A 19740-nucleotide genomic window follows, 5' to 3' on the forward strand; every position below is an offset into this window, starting at 1 on the left:
GAGGGAGAGAATGAATACATACAATATATACATAGCCTAAATAAATATTAGATACAATATATACATAATATAATAAATAATATAAACATAATAAATAAATAATATACATATTCTAAAAAAATATATATATACACACATTTACAGACTGTGAGCCCTACAACCTACTGCCGCCTGAATGCTGCTGTGCCAATTCTTCGATTGTATTTCGAAGATGGATCTGACCTCCGTCCAAACCTCCGGCTTTCACGACAGTCCATCATGTCCCTCATCGCTGCTTTGAAGTCAGATTCTGACCATGGCTGGGAAAAAGATGTTGAGGTGCTGGTGTTTCTCTACTGGCTGGCCCACGCAGCATCGTACAGGCTGGTGTCACTGGGCTTTGACATCCCAAAGTCCACGGTGCATGACATTGTGCACAGAATCAGCAGGGCAGTCAACAGAATTGTGAGGAGGCTGATCGCTAACAAAATATCAACTAAATATTAGTAAAAGAGGGGAAATTTTTTTTTAAAGTCCGTGGAATTTTCTAATCTCGTTAAACTGCTTAACAACGAACGTCTCCGTTAAAAAAGCAGTTAACAAGCTGATGTACAACAGCATTGACACTAGCTCGATTTGTTCGTTAACTTGATGTGCTCAGTAATAACAATGATTAAACATATTTTTACAGCCAATTCACGAAATCATCTCATCGATTTACAATGTTTCAACTTTCAATAAGTCAGCCGTTCACTTAATCATGTTAAACAAGTGCAATTTAACCACAATGAACAACGTCTTTCCCTGAGGTACTTACACTTGAAAAGAGCCGCGTCGCCGCCTTCCGCCATTTTCGAATATGACGCCTCCTCTCCCGTGGCCTCATGGGATAGTAAAGTGTCCATCGTATGCATGCTACGGAATTCGGGCGGAAGTAGTAGGTCATCCGGGTACTTCTCGCCTACTGTTTTTCGAATACTATGAATTCGGACATACTACTCGCCTCGCATACTGTTTTTCGCCTAATATATAGTATGGAAGTATGCGATTTCGGACGCAGCGCGTGTGTGTTCTTCTTCTTCTTTTGTGTTTAATGGCGGTTGGCAAACCAGCTTAAGGTGCATTTCCGCCCAACCGTGTGTGTTGACGCGAGCGGGACAGTTTTCTTAAGCCCGCTCCAGCGGAATTTCTGACCATTACCGCCCACTCCCGCAACGTGTGTGTCACGCTCCCACAAACATTCTTATTGTCTTATTTACAGTGTCCCAACTTTTTTGGAATCGGGTTTGTATTTTGTCATATATTTTTGTTATATAATTTGTCAACTAATTTGCCTCCAGAGTATGACTATATTTGATTTTGTATGACTATATACATTCACTCATTGTGACGTACATTTGAGAAGGTCGTCACATTCAGTGTAGATTCTTGACACAGAGAACATTTGTATTCTTATACTACTACACTACAACATTGTTGTGTATTTTTACATATTGATTGTAATTTTTACATATTGATTGATCCAACTTCATTATTGAGACAGTATTTATGTGTGAATAGAGGAAAGACGGAGGGAGCGATGGAGAGATAATACAGAGTGATGTGGCTGAACAGATTGGTAGATTTGGAGCAGTGAGATTGACACAGCACAGACTGTCTCTCTCTCACACACACACATCTCTGGTGTAGTGTCCTCTGAAAGTGTAAATGAATGCAGGAGCTTAATGTACAAATTAGTTTCATACAGAGAAAATAAACCCTTCAGAAGAAGCTCACTTCATTTCTGAGCTCTGGAGTGACATTACTTCTCATCCGTATCTCTCCTGCGCTCTCTTTGTTTGTCTCACTCTCTGTCTCTCGGGTGAAATCAGATGCTCCGTGCAGGTGTGTGATCTCTGTCTCTCTTCCTTTCAGGTAAAATCAAATACTCGGAGCAGGTGTACGACGCGTGCATGGATGCATTCGACTGTCTGCCTCTGGCTGCTCTGATGAATCAGCAGTTTTTGTGTGTTCATGGCGGCCTGTCTCCAGAGATACACACATTAGATGACATTAAGAGGGTGAGGAGGAATGTGTGTGTATATTATATATATATATACATACATACATACAAACATCATTCTACTGTTTAAAAGTTTGGGTCAGCATTTAATTGACAAAAAGTGACTTTTTGACTATATTTTCACAAACTTTTTCTTTCAAATAAATGCTTGTTCTTTTGAACTTTCTACTCAAAGAATAAAAAATGTGTCATGGTTTTCACAAAAATATTAAGCAGCATGACTGTTTTCAACAAAAATAAGAAATGTTTCTTTAGCAGCAAATCAGCATATTAGAATGATTTCTGAATTCCTTAAGGATCATGTGATACTAAAGACTGGAGTAATGATGCTGAAAATTCAGCTTTGCATCACAGGAATAAATTAAGTTTTAAAATATAATGCAAAATATAACAGCTATTTTAAACTGTAATATTATTTATCAATATAAATTTTTTTTACTGTATTTTTAATCATATAAATGCAGCCTTGGTGAGCATAAGAGACTAAACCACTAAAAATCTTACCCACCCCAAACTTTTGAACGGTAAATCCAGTTCCTGTTCCCCAGAAATTCTTTATCAAGCAGTCCTAGATGATTTAAAATGTTTTATGTCTTAAGACTGAGCTCTAACAACAGACGTTTGACGGATCTTCTGTAAATCTCCCATTATGCTTCTGGTGTATTTTCTTTAGCAATGAACAGGCTGTGCACAAACACAGCACACCACACTGTTTATTTTATTTTATTATTATTCTTGTCTTCTTTACTTTATACAAAGTATATTTTTATTTTCAATGTAGAAAAAACAAAAAATTAATGCAAAATAAATTTTATTTTATATAAAAAGTAGTATTAACAAATTAAAACAGTGTGATGTAAAATAAGATAATAATACAGAAAAATATGGTTAAATATTAATAATGTTGTTCATTTATTAGTATTATTAGCATATTTAATTTTAGTGATGTTGACACTGAGCATATGACTCACTGTATTTATGTAAATACTTAAGATAAACATTTTAATTGGTAAATTATAACTAATACAGAGCCACTCTTTTGCATTTAGAATAAAATAAAGCAACGTTGTTTACATTTTTACATGTATTTTTTATTTTAAGAAATAAAAAAAAAAAAGATTTGTGGGGAAATTTGTCAACTAATTTGCCTCCAGAGTATGGATATATTAAACATGCGCTCATTGTTATGCACATTTGAGAAGGTCATCACATTCAGTATTGATTCTTGAAACAGCACATTTCTTATACTACATTTCTTATACTACTAGACAACTCACTGTCTCTCTGTTTGTCTCTCAGCTGGACAGGTTCAAGGAACCGCCAGCATTTGGCCCCATGTGTGATCTGCTCTGGGCTGACCCGCTGGAGGACTTCGGCAATGAAAAGAGTCAAGATTACTTCAGCCACAACAGTGTCCGCGGATGCTCTTACTTCTACAGGTAAACCACACAGCAAACTGAGACTCTCCTGTTCTCACATTTCTCCTCAGAAAATCCCCAGTAACCTGAAATCTCAACTAGGGCTGCAACTAACGATTATTTTGGTAATCGATTAGTTGGCCGATTATTTTGTCTTCTTCTTTTTTTCCCCCCGATTAATCGGATTTTTAAAAAAGGCCAATTTTCTTTTTTTAGTTTTATTGACAAAAAAACATTATTTGACATTCTGCCCAATGTCCAACTAAATGCTATGAAAACATACAGTGCTGAATTGATTAGACCACCTGTCATAAAGAGAAAACAAATATTTTAGGAATCTGTCAAAAAAATCTAAAAATGTTATTGTCATTTATTGGGCAAATAACAAACTGAAAAAAATAAATAGTATTTATTCACATAATAACAAAAATGGCCTCCTATGCCTTTCATAACAGCTTGCATTCTTGCTGGCATTGTTTAGGTATTTTTGACTGTAATTTGGAAAAAAACACTATAAAGTGTTATTTTTTTGCCTTTCTTTTTTATAGACAACAGCAATGGCCATATTATAGCATTAGAAATAGCCTATACTGTTAGTAAAGAGCTTACACAAATTGGAGGACTAACCTATACAGAAAGCTAAAAAATGATTTTGGTAATCACCAATACTGTTAGTTTAGAGCAGCAGTGGCACAAACCTTACATAATTTGTTAAAAACCTTACATAAATTTTCTTTTAATAAATTTAAGCACTGTAGCCTATAGTGAATATAGTTTAAATCTCTACATTAGATAATAAAGATCACAAACAAACAAACTAATAAAATCACAAACTCAGTGGTAACCAATAGGTAAGAGTAATGTTGTGCAGGAACACACGTTCAGTTTGATCACAGTCACGTCTCACTGTCATTTCTTCACGTCTTACTGTGTGCAGGAAGCACACGCATGTCAAACTGCCTGACAGGGCAAGCCATTACGCTAATGCATTAAAGGGTTAGTTCACCCAAAAATGAAAATTAGCTTGTGTTTTACTTACCCTCGAAGCATCCTAGGTGTATATGACTTTCTTCTTTCAGTCGAATCCAGTCAGAGTTATATTAAAAATTGTCCTGGCTATTCCAAGCTCTATCATTGCAGTCAGCGGGTGTTGCAGTTGAACAGTCCACATTCCGGCGGATGACGTAGTACGTCGGCGTTGCGTAATTAGTGACGAATGCGGAGAGAGAACAAAACAAAACGCTGGTCACGAATTAGAAGTACAAACCGAGGATTTGCAAAGAAAAACATCGGAGGATTTCGATATAAACCAAGAGGAGACTGGCTTTCCTTTGCTAAAGTAAGGAAACTTTGCTTCCTTTGCTGCTATAAACAAACTCGCGAGACTAGCATATCTCAGAGGCGTGCGCTGCACATACGTGCTGCGTCATCCGCCGGAACGCCTTCCGCATATGACAGATACCGGAAGTGAGAGAAAAGTGTTTATTACATTTGAAATATGGATATTTTTCTTACAAAAACAGATGGATTCGCTATGGCACGTTTTATTATGGATGCGCACGCTTTATTTGACACTTGTGGACTGTTCAACTGCAACACCCGCTGACTGCAATGATAGAGCTTGGAATAGCCAGGACAATTTTTAATATAACTCCGACTGGATTCGTCTGAAAGAAGAAAGTCATATACACCTAGGATGCCTCGAGGGTGAGTAAAACACAAGCTAATTTTCATTTTTGGGTGAACTAACCCTTTAAGTTTGTTTAAAGCTTAAAATAAAGAATTCTCATGTTGTGGGCAGGTTCACGTACTTCTCCCACAGCATCTCATTCTGTTCCCTCCACTATTTTTAGATGCGTTTTGTAATTCAGTGCTGTAATTTGACGTGACCGGCTGAAGTTGGACGTGCACTGTGGGCAACTAATCAACAATGAAAATCGTTGTCGATTATTTTCATTATCGATAATAATCAATTTTATCGATTAGTTTTTGCAGCCCTAGTCTCAATAATGACTCTGACGATCCACATTTATTTTATAACGCTATACTCTTACTGTATGTCAACAATTGTGTCATTTATGTATCTTTATATTACCTCTAAGGAATTTTAGGAGAGCCATCTTAAATTGTAAGTCTTCTGCGTTATGAACGAGCAACCACTGAGCAAACGATGTTCCTCAGGGACTGTTTGTACAGTGAAATAAAGGTGCAGATGAAAGTCCAGCGCCTGAAGTGCTGCATGAGTTTAATTGGAATTGTAAAGCAGTCCAAACAGTAACCAGCCTCAGAACAACACAGAATCCCCACAATCCCACGGGAATCTGCGCTCTGCTGTTACCATGACAACTGGCTACTACTGCCAGATCCGCTGAGATATGAAGATACAGAGATATAGTGAGAACCTGAGAGAAAGACAGAAATGATGGAGCAGAAAAGGAAGAGGAGATAGAAAAGAGGGCCAAGCGATTAATCGAAATTAAACTGAAATCGTGATATGGCTTAGTGCGATTATCAAATCACGAAGGCTCCTATTTAATTAAATAAATAGTGAAGCATTTTGTAATGAGAAGCATTTTTAAACCTGTAGCCAACAAAGGAGAAGCAGTTTTCCACCAAATGAATGTACGATGGCTTAACATTTGAAAATAAAGACATTTAGACATAAATATTAGTATATTATATAATATTCTATACATATGTATATAATATTATTACATATAATATTATTATTTTTCTGTTATACTGTAAAATAAAATAGTAATAATGTAGAATGTATGTATTTCTTATTTTGTTTATTTTTAATCATAAAATTAAATAATAATAATAAACAATAATATAAAAAATAAATAATAAAATATAAATATCAAACAAAATAAGAAATACATTACTATTATAATATTTTAATATAAAATAGTATTTAAGAAATAATAACAATGATAATAATAATAAAAATTATTATTTTACAGTCATTGATATGATTTTTTTTTTGGCGAAATTACAAGGAATCACAGCGAACCTGCAGCAAGCAATCAAATAAAATAAACAAAAAGATAGCATTTTTACTTTTATAAATTACTTTTATATTCAGGCTTACTGGAAAATATATAGAGAGAGAAAACGAGAGAAAGAGAAGGGAGACCACAGCTAACATTGCGCAGAATGTGAATGAGAGCCTCGGGTGTGAACGTTATTACCCACAATCCTCACTGTTTTCGCTTCTTATGAAACCTTCTGAAATCAATGAAACACAGTGGATGATCGGTGTGTCTGTGTGCGCTTTAGGCTTGTTACTTTCAGTATACCAGTATAAAAAAGAAAATAATAGACTGCTAAGTTAAACTAACAAATAACATGCAGGACTATTCTTCAACATGCAATCATACACCACCGAGTCTGAGTGCTCATCTCTTTACAATTATCACATTTAGACCCTTCAGATATTTTGAGCAGAAAATGATGGTGATTTTCTCAGTAAGCTGCACATTTTCATCACTGCTACCCCCTGGTGGCTGATAGCGGTAAGACAATAATAAACACGCTAGCAACGGGTAAAGTCCGCTATCATAAATATCAGAAGGCTGTGTAATCAAATAAAACCTAATGAACTGGCAATGAGGTTTCAACAGATATGCTAGATCTAAATCACAAGTGCTAACTAGACTATTAGCAATGACACACTAACATCCTGTTGGAAAAAAGCAGTCTATGGTGGTTTGCTGAGCTTAGCTGGTTTTAGATGGTCTCTCAGCCTGACTAAGTATGTATTTAGCTAGTTATTTAGTCAAATGAGTTGTGTTATAAGCGAAGGACTGTAAAAAGTGCTTATCAAGCCTCGTTAATGTTGGTTTTATCATTTTTTACAGCTATCCTGCGGTGTGTGAGTTTTTACAGACCAACAACTTACTGTCTGTCATCAGGGCACATGAGGCACAGGATGCGGGGTGAGAAACCAACACCAACATCACCTTTGACCTCTTGTTTCTTTTTATATGGCTGTTTTTTCGCCTTCCTCACCTCCTACAAATATGCCTGATGAAACACCCACACAAAAGCAGTACGTGTATATTGACAGGCTGGTGGAGTTTGTGTTGATGGACGATCAAATACAGCAGACTGACAGACGCATAGAGCCATTGATTCTCCATAATCCACATACATTACAGTACAGTAGTGTTTATTGATCTGAAATGCCACCAGTGCACAAACATTCACCTATTCACCTCAGCCCAGGCCCACTTATCGGTCAGTGTAGCTTTAAATGTGCAAAGATACTCTACAATACTCCACAACAGTGAACTATACCCTACAGCTGAACAACAGTCAGTAATGCATCTACAATATTCAGTACAACAGACGACAACAACAGACAGCATGTTAGCTGAGCACATTAATTTTACACAGACTAATAATATTAATGTTCTTTAAACATATTTAAAGCATTTTATGTTCATTCTCATTTATGTTCATTATGTTCTTTCAAATAAACAGTGAATAAAGGCTTCCAAACAATCATTTATGTGGAGTGACATGTGGCCAAGTATGGTGACCCATACTCAGAATTAGTGCTCTGCATTTAACCCATCCAAAGTGCACACACACAGCAGTGAACACACACACACCGTGAACACACACCCGGAGCAGTGAGCAGCCATTTATGCTGCGGCGCCCGGGGAGTAGTTGGGGGTTCGGTGCCTTGCTCAAGGGCACCTCAGTCGTGGTATTGAAGGTGGGAGAGAGCGCTGTACAGTCACTCCCCCCACCTACAATCCCTGCCGGTACGAGACTCGAACCCCGCAACCTTTGGGTTACGAGTCCGACTCTCTAACCATTAGGCCACAACTTCCCCACACTTCCTTATTATGATCTGAGACTATATGCTTTGAGAAACTAAACTTTTTGGGGGTTTTAAACGGGGTCCACCACAAACAAGTACTTAATGTTTAGCTAAATCTGAGGAAGGAGATCATTTTTCCCTCACTTATTTCCTATTGTGATTCTGATTAAGTTTCTGATTGCCATACTGTAATTATCTTTCTTTCTTTCTCCTTCTCTTCTTTGTTTTCTTGCTCTCTCAGTTACCGTATGTACAGGAAGAGTCAGACTACAGGTTTCCCTTCTCTCATCACCATCTTCTCTGCTCCAAACTACCTGGACGTTTACAACAACAAAGGTCTGAATTCAGGGGGCTGTTTCATAAAAGACGCTAAGAAAAGTGGGGATTAAAGTCCAAAACCTGACTTGAAATAAGCTAAGAAATCAGTCGGGACTAAAGCGGTTTCATAAACGACCATTTAAGTTCACGCAATCTCACTAATTCGATCCAGGTTCAGTGAGGCAAGATCATTTGATGTGCACACACTTACTCTTAAGCGGCCCTATGGCAAACAGCGAATATTTGTGCTGTTTAATGCATTTGAGACGTTGTGTTTTCCTCAGTGCATAACTGACACGTCACAGGTATTTTTTTCACATGTAAATGTTAGAAAGTCATGCAAATATATCCATTTTACTGTCAGGAGTGGGCGAGGCTTCGTGAGTGAACGCGCATGCGTGCTAAATATAATAGCGCAATAATTCTGAGTAAAATATACATTCTGCTAAAATATTTGTTGTTGGACATTAAATGTGACATGTAGAATTTTAATCCTACATATAAGTGTATTTTAATGATAGCAGTAACTGTAAATCAAATGTAAGCTGGCTAATACAGCCCTAATTACTAGCTCAAATGAGTTAAATGTGTATTCTTCTTATCAGTTAAAATGTAGTCTGATTTGTATTATTTATTTTCATTTTTAATTCATTGATTTTAACTTTTAATTTAGTGTTTTTAATGCTTTAAAGAGCAATTTTGGATTTTAATGTTTTAATGTTCTACTAATAACCATAAAAGGTACAGCTGTCATAAACCCCAGAGAAAGGCTGCATGACTAGAAACTGCTGATCAACTGAATGCACAAGTAGCAGCTGTTAAAATGTCTTAATATATCTTAAATATATCTTTGGGCACAATACATTAAATACAGTTGGTTGTAGCCTATATTTTTATATATTTGATTATTTAAGTTGCATTTTCTGTATACTTTTATTATTGGACTAATGTTGTGTTTTCCTCAGTGCATAACTGACACGTCACAGGTATTTTTTTCACATGTAAATGTTAGAAAGTCATGCAAATATATCCATTTTACTGTCAGGAGTGGGCGAGGCTTCGTGAGTGAACGCGCATGCGTGCTAAATATAATAGCGCAATAATTCTGAGTAAAATATACATTCTGCTAAAATATTTGTTGTTGGACATTAAATGTGACATGTAGAATTTTAATCCTACATATAAGTGTATTTTAATGATAGCAGTAACTGTAAATCAAATGTAAGCTGGCTAATACAGCCCTAATTACTAGCTCAAATGAGTTAAATGTGTATTCTTCTTATCAGTTAAAATGTAGTCTGATTTGTATTATTTATTTTCATTTTTAATTCATTGATTTTAACTTTTAATTTAGTGTTTTTAATGCTTTAAAGAGCAATTTTGGATTTTAATGTTTTAATGTTCTACTAATAACCATAAAAGTCACAGCTATCATAAAAACAGAGAGAAAGGCTGCATGGTTAGAAACTGCTGATCAACTGAATGCGCAAGTAGCAACCATGTTAAAATGTTTTTATATATCTTTAAAAAAAAGTCATTACATTTTGGGCACAATACATTAAATACAGTTGGTTGTAGCCTATATTTTTATATATTTGATTATTTAAGTTGCATTTTCTGTATACTTTTATTATTGGACTAATGATAAAGTCAACTAATTGTATGTGAGAAGTGTATGATAAATAGATAGATAGATGGATAGATAGATAGATAGATAGATAGATTATTCATATACAGCATATCAACTTCCTGATTGTCCTGAAAAGGCTTAATTTTCTATGTGCAAAATATTTTTTCTTATCTTTGTCTGAAATGTGAAATGTAACCCAGGCATGTTGTTGATCGGTTTTCATATGGCTCTCCTACACAAACCTGTTTTTTAAGATTTATAAACACTCAAGTATGTCAGAGGCCATTGTATGTAATGCAAGGCTTTGTGTTTTTGTTGTGTGTCAATCATGTACAAAAAATAGTAAGTTAAAGATGTTCATTAGAGAAGTAGAGATACTTATGTAAATATTTTTTTTTTGTGAATATAACTGCCTTAATGCCTGTCCGCAGCGGCCGTGCTTAAATACGAGAACAACGTAATGAACATACGACAGTTCAACTGCTCGCCACATCCATACTGGCTGCCCAACTTCATGGACGTCTTCACCTGGTCTCTTCCGTTCGTTGGAGAGAAAGGTGGGAAATTATAGGAAACATCTTCTTGAACAATGTTGCTCATTCTGCCTGGAGGCAGCCAGGCTTTGTAACTGCACAAATTCCTTACGTTTTCTTCATTCTGGGTGTGTGTGAGGAAAGTGGATGCGCTCTTCTGCTGACTTGTTAAAACAAAGCAGATGGAATAGCTCCATCTATTCTGTCCCAACAAGTCGAACTAGAATGAAGCAAATGAGCCATCCAAAAATATTTCACTTGATAGAGATGGAGATTAAAGGATCAAGTTTATCCAGGATATCAATATGACCCTAGCATTTCTTGTTATGGTGGTGTTGTGAATGTATTTGTTCAAAATTATCATAGTTTATGCTATGTCAAAAGATCTTGCCTTTTTTTTTTACCTTTGACTCCTCTACAGTGACAGAAATGTTGGTGAATGTACTCAGTATCTGCTCTGATGATGAGCTTATGAACGATGAAGATGAGATCTTTGATGGTGAGGACTGCACATTACTCATACGTTTTTCCTCTGTTTTCTAAAACGCACAGGACTAGATCATTTAAATTATTACACCTATAGTTTTTAAAGTCAAGTACAACAAAATGACAACTAAAATAAGCATTTTGCTTAATTGTTGGCATTCTCTAACAACTTAAATTGTTTAGCAACTGAACAGTGAACATTGATGTACTGTAGCTTTAAAAATAAGAGTTAGACATCCCATATTCATAGAGAAACATTGCTTCATTTTAAAATCTTGTTATGCAGAATATTCAGCTTCAGCATGTTGTTTATGAAATCGAAGTTTGTTTCCTGGTTCCTCTTAGCTAATGCTGCGGCCGCCCGTAAAGAGGTCATCAGAAACAAGATCCGTGCCATCGGCAAAATGGCCAAAATGTTCTCAGTCCTGCGGTGAGTCTGGAAGGGGTTGGGAACACATGTTTGTGGTTTGGGTGTGTAGGACATTTAAAATATATATATATATATATATATATATATATATATATATACAGACATATGTGTGTGTTTGTGTGCCATATGTGTGTGTTTGTGTGGTGTGAGACGGTGTTGTCATTGCTACACTCTTAAAAATAAAGGTGCTTCACGATGCCATAGAAGAACCTTTTTGTCTAAATGGTTCCATAAAGAAGCTTTAACATCTGAAGAACCTTTCTGTTTCACAAAAGATTCTTTGTGGCGAAAGAAGGTTCTTCAGATTATAAAAAGGTAAGAAAGAGATGGTTCTTTAAAGAACCTTTGACTGAATGGTTCTTTGTGGAACCAAAAATGGTTCTTCTATGGCAACGCTTGAAGAACCTTTTGAAGCACCTTTATTTTTAAGAGTGTACCATTAAAAACATTTTCATTAATTGAAAAAAGCTAGAAAAAAAACATTTTAAATGAAAAACTTGAATTTAATCTCAAATGAAGATTAGAAATGTTGCCTTGGCTACCAACTGAAATACGCTATATGGACAAAATTATTGGGACATCCCCTTCTAATGAACCGGTTTGACTACTTTTTAAATAATGGGTTAAAGCCACTTTTAACCTTGGTTAACACTGATTTTAAATCACATGTCTAATGCAGTGCCAAAGGTGACCAATCACAAACTAAGCAATACTTACATCATGAAATATTCATGTCTGGATTTGCAGAAACATCCATGTGTTGTATTATTGTAGTACGTTTCAGAAGACACATTTCCACAAATGGACAAGCAGTTGCATGCTGAGCTTGTCCAATTAATGTCATTAACCTCTTAATTATGCACATAAGAATGTTAAATAATAAAAAATTGCCATTGGTTAAGAGTTATTTATATAATATTACAGTGTTTATTAATATTTTGAATAATTTTTTTTTCATTTCATATATTTTTCATTTCATTTTCTTTCATTTATTTTTATTTCAGTTTTAGTTTTTGTAGTTTTAGTACTTATTTTGTTTTTCGGTTCAGGTCATTTTCAGGTTTTTCATCTAATATGGATTTTATTTTTTAATTTCAGCTTTATTTCAATTAACAAAATAGATTTTTAAAAGTTTGAGTTTGTGTGGCGTATATGAGTGTTTAATCGCAGACGTGTGATTGTGTTTCGACAGAGAGGAGAGTGAGAATGTGTTAACCCTGAAAGGTCTGACCCCCACCGGCATGCTGCCGAGCGGCGTACTGTCTGGAGGAAAACAGACCTTGCAGAGCGGTGAGTTACAAAAGCAAACATCGCTCTTTTCTCTCTCCCATCACAGCCTCTTTTCTCTTTCAAGGTCACTAAGACAATGACTTACAAACTCATGGACATGTTTGCTAACCCCTCTCTTTTAGTCAAACACTTTCGTTCATTCTCTTCACTAATTAAACCATCAGAAATGTGCGCACACATACAGGGACACTAACCGGCTAACGCTAACTGCTAACTGTCCGCGGCAGCTAATGCTGGGGGACTGCTGCGTGCATGACTGTCACAATAAACTCCCATCCATCCTCCCTCTCTCCCTCTCTCCGTCTGTCTTTCTGTGCCCCCTCAGCAACCATCGAGGCCATTGAAGCTGTGGAGACGGATGAGGATGGAGAAGGTAAACTGGCCGGCCTCTATCTCTCTGTGCTGCTCAGAGGTTTCATAGCGACCGCTGTAACACGCTAGCAAGCTAGCTAGACAGCGAGCCTAGCTAACTGAGCGTGTGGGGTGCTATGACTGGTCAGGGATCGTGTATTTCTCACAGACACACACATACACACACACACACACACACACACACACACACACACACACCCATCTAGATGTCTAAATGGGAACATACACTATTTAAAACTTTGGGGTCAGTAAAATATTTCTTTAACGAAATGAATACAATTATTCAGCAAGGATACATTAAACTGATCAAAAATGACAATAAAAACATTTATAATGTTACTGAAGATTTCTATTTCAAATAAATACTGTTCATTTGAACTTTATATTCATCAAAGAATCCTGAAAAATAAATATATCATGGTTTCCACAAAAATATGACGCTGCACAACTGTTTTCAACATTGATAATAATCAGAAATGTTTTTTGAGCATCAGATCAGCATATTAGAATGATTTCTGAAGGATCATGTGACACTGAAGACTGGAGTAATGATGCTGAAAATTCAGCTTTGCATCACAGGAATAAACTACATTTTAAAACTAATTCAAATAGAAAACACTTATTTTAAATTGTAATAATCTTTCACAATTTGACTGTTTTTACTGTATTTTTAACCAAATAAATGTAACCTTGGGGAGCACAGGAGACTTCTTTCAAAAACATTAACCATACGCTTGTATTGTCTTTAAGCTACATTAATGTTAATTACAAAGACTACAGACTAGAAATGAAAAATGTAATTTCTAGATTTAAAAAAATCTTATTTATTTATTTTTACCTTTGAGGGCATTCCTAATGGAGGTTTTGTTAATATCTTAGAACAATTTTCAGGCACAATTAGTTTTCTCTGAGGTAAATTTGTTTCAAAGACTTACGTTTTCTCCATTTTTCAACTAATAAGTCCAGCTAGGAATACGTAGCATCAGGTTTGATTATCATTTTAATGAATTCCTTCCCATAATAATATACATAATGTCATAATCATATCCCCGCTAAAAGAAACCATTTAAACCAGCCTAAATAGTTTTTCATGTCTCCCGTGCCGGCCAAGCTGATCTGTTTTGCTAGTTTTAGAGGGGTTTGGGGCACTTGAGAGGCTGGGAGAACAACTAGACCTGCATAAACCAGCCAAAACCAGCACAGTTTAACCTGATTTTTCAGCATGGATATAATTCATATACATTGTAATGACATCCAGCCAACAGACAATCTCATTTCAGTAAAAACTAGATCCCTTTCCTGTTTAAATCAGTATAATAAAATATGTCCTCTGTTGATAATTGTAACTCAGTGGTTGTTTAAAAAGCTAGTCTGAATAGTGTTTAGACATACATAGACGTGCACACACATAACCACATAAACACACACACACACCTGTGTCTTCCTGCTTATGCAAATGCTGGACTCTGCTCTGCTGTTTTGCTCCACCCGTTTTTCCAACGGCACACATTCTTATGTACCTAATCAGCAAGGTTTCAGAATGACTCAGCAGACGGCAAGAATCTGGGCCATGGGCGGGTGAGGGCGCGCGCCCCTGCCTCTCACTAATGACCCAGTATTCTTACAGCACCCCGCCCCAAACGCTGATCACCCCAGCGCCGCTCCTCGCGCACTCACACTGGGTTTGGTCTATCATGACCATGTGATCTGCAGGGATCATGTGACCTCTCTATGACAGGGTTTGTTTTTTAGACTCATTCTAAATGGTCTTTGCTTAAATCTGGTAAACAATCACTTAAAGGTCAATGAGGGTTCTGGATATTAAATGCCATTTAAAATCACCATATAGAAAAATTGGCTTTAAATCAATAACATATTAGCCTTGTGAGATTGACCTAGAGTTCCAAGGTTGTGAAACAATGAAATACACTTCTGTAGAAGTGACTCTTACTTGAAACTAAACATGTTTCACATCTGAAATCCTTCATTATGTTGCATTCATGACGACAATATAATACAAAACAAATTGAAAGAATTTCTGTGTAGAGCTTTCATTTAAAAAAAATCATGAAATGAGAACATTTCGGAATTGTTTTAGAAAAAGTTTGCACAGAACCTATCATGAGGCCCAGTAAATATTAAAATTGCAAAGATAAAAGTAAACTAAATATATACAAAATGTTTTGTTCTTCAGCAATACTTGGAATAAATACTTAATTTCTTAGTGGAAGATGTTAAGTACACAGCAGTGTTCTTTTAATATTATTTCTATTGTATTATAGCATTTATTCATATTTTGAATAAGCTTTTTTATATTTTTACTTATTTTCATTTTAGTTTTTGGCAATTTGGTTATGTGCTTTTGTCTTTTTTATTATTTTTTTTAGTTTAGAATTTTAGTAATTTTAGTACTTCAAATTCAACTTATTTCAGTTAGTTTCCAAGGAAACATTTCTTATTTTCATAATGTGTTTTAATGTTTCCTGATTTATTTCAGCTTTATTTGAATGAATGAAAATTATTTTTATAAGTAGTAGAGTTTCTAGTTAATAACACTGGTGCACTGTCTGTTTTTTTTTATATAATAGTCAAATAGTTATTAAGGTTTTAGCGTCATTATTCATATCAGAGCAAGTTGGTTAACTTCAAGGTTTATAGCTACTTATCAAAGAATACCTATGGAGACAATCAGTGGCAAAAATACTTCCAAAACGCTTTTCTCAGCACACAGGGTGAGACGGGAAGAGCTTCAGTGTATTTGAAAGCCAAAAAACATCTCTTGTCTGAGAGCAAACCCAAGAGAGAGTCTCACATCATCTCTGACTGTGGGATAAGGCACTATGTTTCCATCAGAATGGATCAAAGTACATTAAAAATTAACATTACAAAAAACTATTTTGATGCTGGTGAAATGGGTTTGTTTTCTAATGGAAACATTGACTGTGCTATTGGTCCTTGTGAGGTTTTCCAGTTGAAGTGGGAGTGAAAGTGATAAGATGTAACATCCATTATCATCGCCACAGCTGTTCCCTTGTCCACCACATAGTGTTGGGGAGTAACTAGTTACATGTAACGGCATTACATAATTTAATTACAAAATCCCGTTACAGTTACTGAGAAAAAAATGTGTAATTAAATTACAGTTACTTATGAAAATATTAATGATTACAAAGGGGTTACATCTGAATATTTTCTGTAAAAAGCTAGGATATGTTGAATAATTTTAATTTGCTGTTTTTGATTGATTGTTCTGAATTATGAGACACCAGTGTTTCAGGAGATTAGGACACAGAATAGGACAAATGCTTATTTGATAGCTGTTTTATTTCCTATTTGGCTTTATGTATATGCTTTATTTTTTTTAGGTTTAACTTTTTTTTCCAAGGCATTGTTAGATGCCAGTGTTTCCTGTCATTGCTATGCAATGATTTCATTTCAAAAACAGTATCTATTAAACTAATTATTTTTATTATTTCACATCTGTTTTTAACCTCAAACAATCTCAAAGTAAAAATAAGTGCTAAAGTCTGATTTTGTGATGGCTGGGCTTTAAAAATAAATTATTATAATAATCTTAATCTAAGTGATGAGGGATTTTGAAAGTCTGACAGTAATCAGTGTTGAGTTCTACTGTAAGGTTAACCTGCCTGGTTTAAATGTTTGAAAATTATTTTAAAATGTAGAAATTTAGAAAAGCAATCAAATGTAATCACCTACATTACTTTTAATAAAGTAATTGAAATAGTTACACAACTTATTGCATTTTAACTTGTAATCTGTAACCTATTACATTTCCAGAGTAACCTTCCCAACACTGACCGTATATTGTGTGTGTGACTGGTTGTGAAATATGTGCAGTTGTGAATTTGTGTTTATAATGTGACTATTACATAACAGAGTGAAACAGTCGAGTGTTTGAAGAGATATCGGTGTATGAGTGAAATTTTAAATCATACCAGATCACATTTCACTCCAATAATCAAAAGAAAAAAAAAGTTTGCATAAAGAAAATATTAACGTGTATGCAAAATATTAAAGAAATTAATATTTTTGCAGTATTATTAATATTATTTATATTGCAATATAATGCCCCTGAAATATTCATTACTATAATTTGTCCAATATTGTAAAATAATGAATTTTACTATTTAGAAATTCGAAAAATAAATTAAAATGTTGTACAACAAATACCACCCTGGTAAAAAATAGTTTTTTTTTTTTTTTACATTAATCATTTTGTGAGGAGAATGTAAAAGTTTATTTTTATTTATACATACATGCATTTATTTATTTCAAATAAAATATTTTTAAATATTGCAGGCTATATAATGTATTTTTGAACTTTTTTTCACATTACAGTAATAATATTTTGAGGGGAAAAGAATCACAAAATAACTGCAAAATATGATTTTGAAGTGAAATATGACCCAGACATGTGTATGTGTGTATCTCTGGATATAGATATATCATCATGTCAAGAGAACACTTCGGTGACTGTATCCAATTTGTAGAATAATCCACTCATCTGTCTAACAGTATGTGATAATTTGTGGTATGTCTGCTAGTCTGGTTTAGATTTTGCCCATGCGCAATTGGTGAACGCTCTTCTTTTCTCTGTCTTTTTCTCTCGTAGCCATCCGTGGCTTTTCTCCACAGCACAAGATCACCAGTTTCGAGGAAGCGAAGGGTCTGGACCGCATAAACGAGCGCATGCCGCCTCGCCGAGACGTGGTCAACAGCGTGGGGCTGTCGATGGGCAAGATGAACATGGCCGAATCCAACGGCACGGATGACAACAGCAATATCCAGTGATTCATCTCCTCCTCCTCCCGTCCCTCGCTCGCCCCTGCTCCTCCTCCTTTAATGCAATTCTCCCCTCTCCCCTCATTTTCACTGCTACCGTCTATGTAGCAGATGGATTATGTGATATATTTAGACAGAACTCCCTGCTTGATGTTCAGCGGCCTCAACGACAAACGCGAGACGGGCCGCGCAAAGATGATCATGTGTGCGAGTTGCATGATGGGATATGTAGTTTTATGGATATGGGGCTATGTAATGGAAATACGAGCACAGAGTGCATTTCCTGTTCCTTTGTCCGAAGAGATGTTTGTTTATGCGTGTTTGCACTTTACGTGCGTGTCTGTGTGCGTGCGTGCGTGGGCGACATGGGTTATATCATTACTATACGATGATGATGATAAGTAGGTTTTCACAAACGCTTACTTTTTTTTTTCTTGGCCTGCTGTGAAACATAAAACACAAGGCCGACGCACTATTTATTCGAAAGCGTCGGAGCGTACGTTTGCGTTCGTACGTGTGCGAGAAGCTTGTAACCGATTACTTTCACACGTCTCTTGCAGTTCTATATTTTGCTACTAGTAATCACTATATCTATGGAATAACTAATATTACACAGAATAACTTCACACCGGTTATCACGATTAATCCACTAATAACAGAGAGGTTTGGAGTCGCCGTAACGCCCCTCATGCTGTGTGCTCGCTGTGTTCTGTAAATCCACCGTTGTCACATCGTGCTGTGGTTGCTATGGCAGTCTGACACTTTCCCGCCTCCTCTGGTGCTCCGGAGCTGAGCAGGGGGAAGTGTTCAGTCAGCTGCGTGTGCGTGTATGTGTGAATGCGAGAAACGGGGGTGATTTGAGCTGAGGGATTGCGTCGGGCTGTTATGAGTGGTTTCAAACAGGTCCTTGTCTTGTGTTGGCGCACTAGACAGAACGGATTTCCAACCACGCATAATTCATGGGAGTTTATTTTGTATATAAATGGTGTATATTTTTAAGGACCGTTTTGTTATCGCTTATTTTCATGTTATTTTATTTTGTATTCAAGCTATTTATTTATTTATTGTTTGTTGGGTTCTTTTTTGTTTGTTTACATTGCTGTACAGTTAATTAAGCTCCGATGAGGTGTTAAACCTTTTGCATTTCTTTATCGATGTACAGAAGTTATCCAGTAGTGTGAAGGAACATATAATTCTGTGAAAAGACATCCGGGCTGCCAAAGCATGACTGCATGGTTATTTCAAATGTAAATCGAATATGGACACACCTTAACGTGTCTCACATTTTTAAGGAGAAGTATATTCTGATCATTATTCTAAACAATATTCTGGTTACTTATGATTATTATTAAGAGTTCTGCTGGTTTATTACACTTTGCTTCATCCTTTTTTTGGTTGCTCATTGTGCTTTACTTTATGAATAATGAAAATGTTCATGAGTTATTTGTGATTCTATATCTTGTATTTTTCTCTGGAGCTTCATTCTGAGCATCATGATTTCCTGACCTACAGTACGGACAGTGTGAGCATGCCCTATGGGACAAATCTCTTTTTTTACTCTTGAATAAAATATGCATGAACCTTT

General features: G+C 35.7%; 1 protein-coding gene across 3 annotated transcripts in view; it reads left to right on the forward strand.

The window, feature by feature from the left end:
• The window catches only part of LOC107660165 (serine/threonine-protein phosphatase 2B catalytic subunit alpha isoform-like), a 50569-nt gene extending 30829 nt beyond the window's left edge, over positions 1 to 19740 (forward strand). For 2 of the 3 annotated variants that reach the window (XM_016449404.1, XM_016449405.1), the window contains exons 5-14: positions 1894 to 2039; positions 3341 to 3480; positions 7323 to 7400; positions 8535 to 8629; positions 10673 to 10798; positions 11196 to 11273; positions 11606 to 11690; positions 12883 to 12980; positions 13306 to 13353; positions 17986 to 19740. In XM_016449404.1, the coding sequence (XP_016304890.1) occupies positions 1894 to 2039; positions 3341 to 3480; positions 7323 to 7400; positions 8535 to 8629; positions 10673 to 10798; positions 11196 to 11273; positions 11606 to 11690; positions 12883 to 12980; positions 13306 to 13353; positions 17986 to 18164 (1073 nt within the window). In that variant the 3' untranslated portion in view covers positions 18165 to 19740. The remainder of the gene's footprint in view (positions 1 to 1893; positions 2040 to 3340; positions 3481 to 7322; positions 7401 to 8534; positions 8630 to 10672; positions 10799 to 11195; positions 11274 to 11605; positions 11691 to 12882; positions 12981 to 13305; positions 13354 to 17985) is intronic. The other variant, XM_016449406.1, reaches the window with a different exon arrangement.

Source organism: Sinocyclocheilus anshuiensis, unplaced genomic scaffold (genome assembly GCF_001515605.1).
Source record: "Sinocyclocheilus anshuiensis isolate Anshui unplaced genomic scaffold, SAMN03320099.WGS_v1.1 scaffold888, whole genome shotgun sequence".
NCBI classification, from domain to species: domain Eukaryota; kingdom Metazoa; phylum Chordata; class Actinopteri; order Cypriniformes; family Cyprinidae; genus Sinocyclocheilus; species Sinocyclocheilus anshuiensis.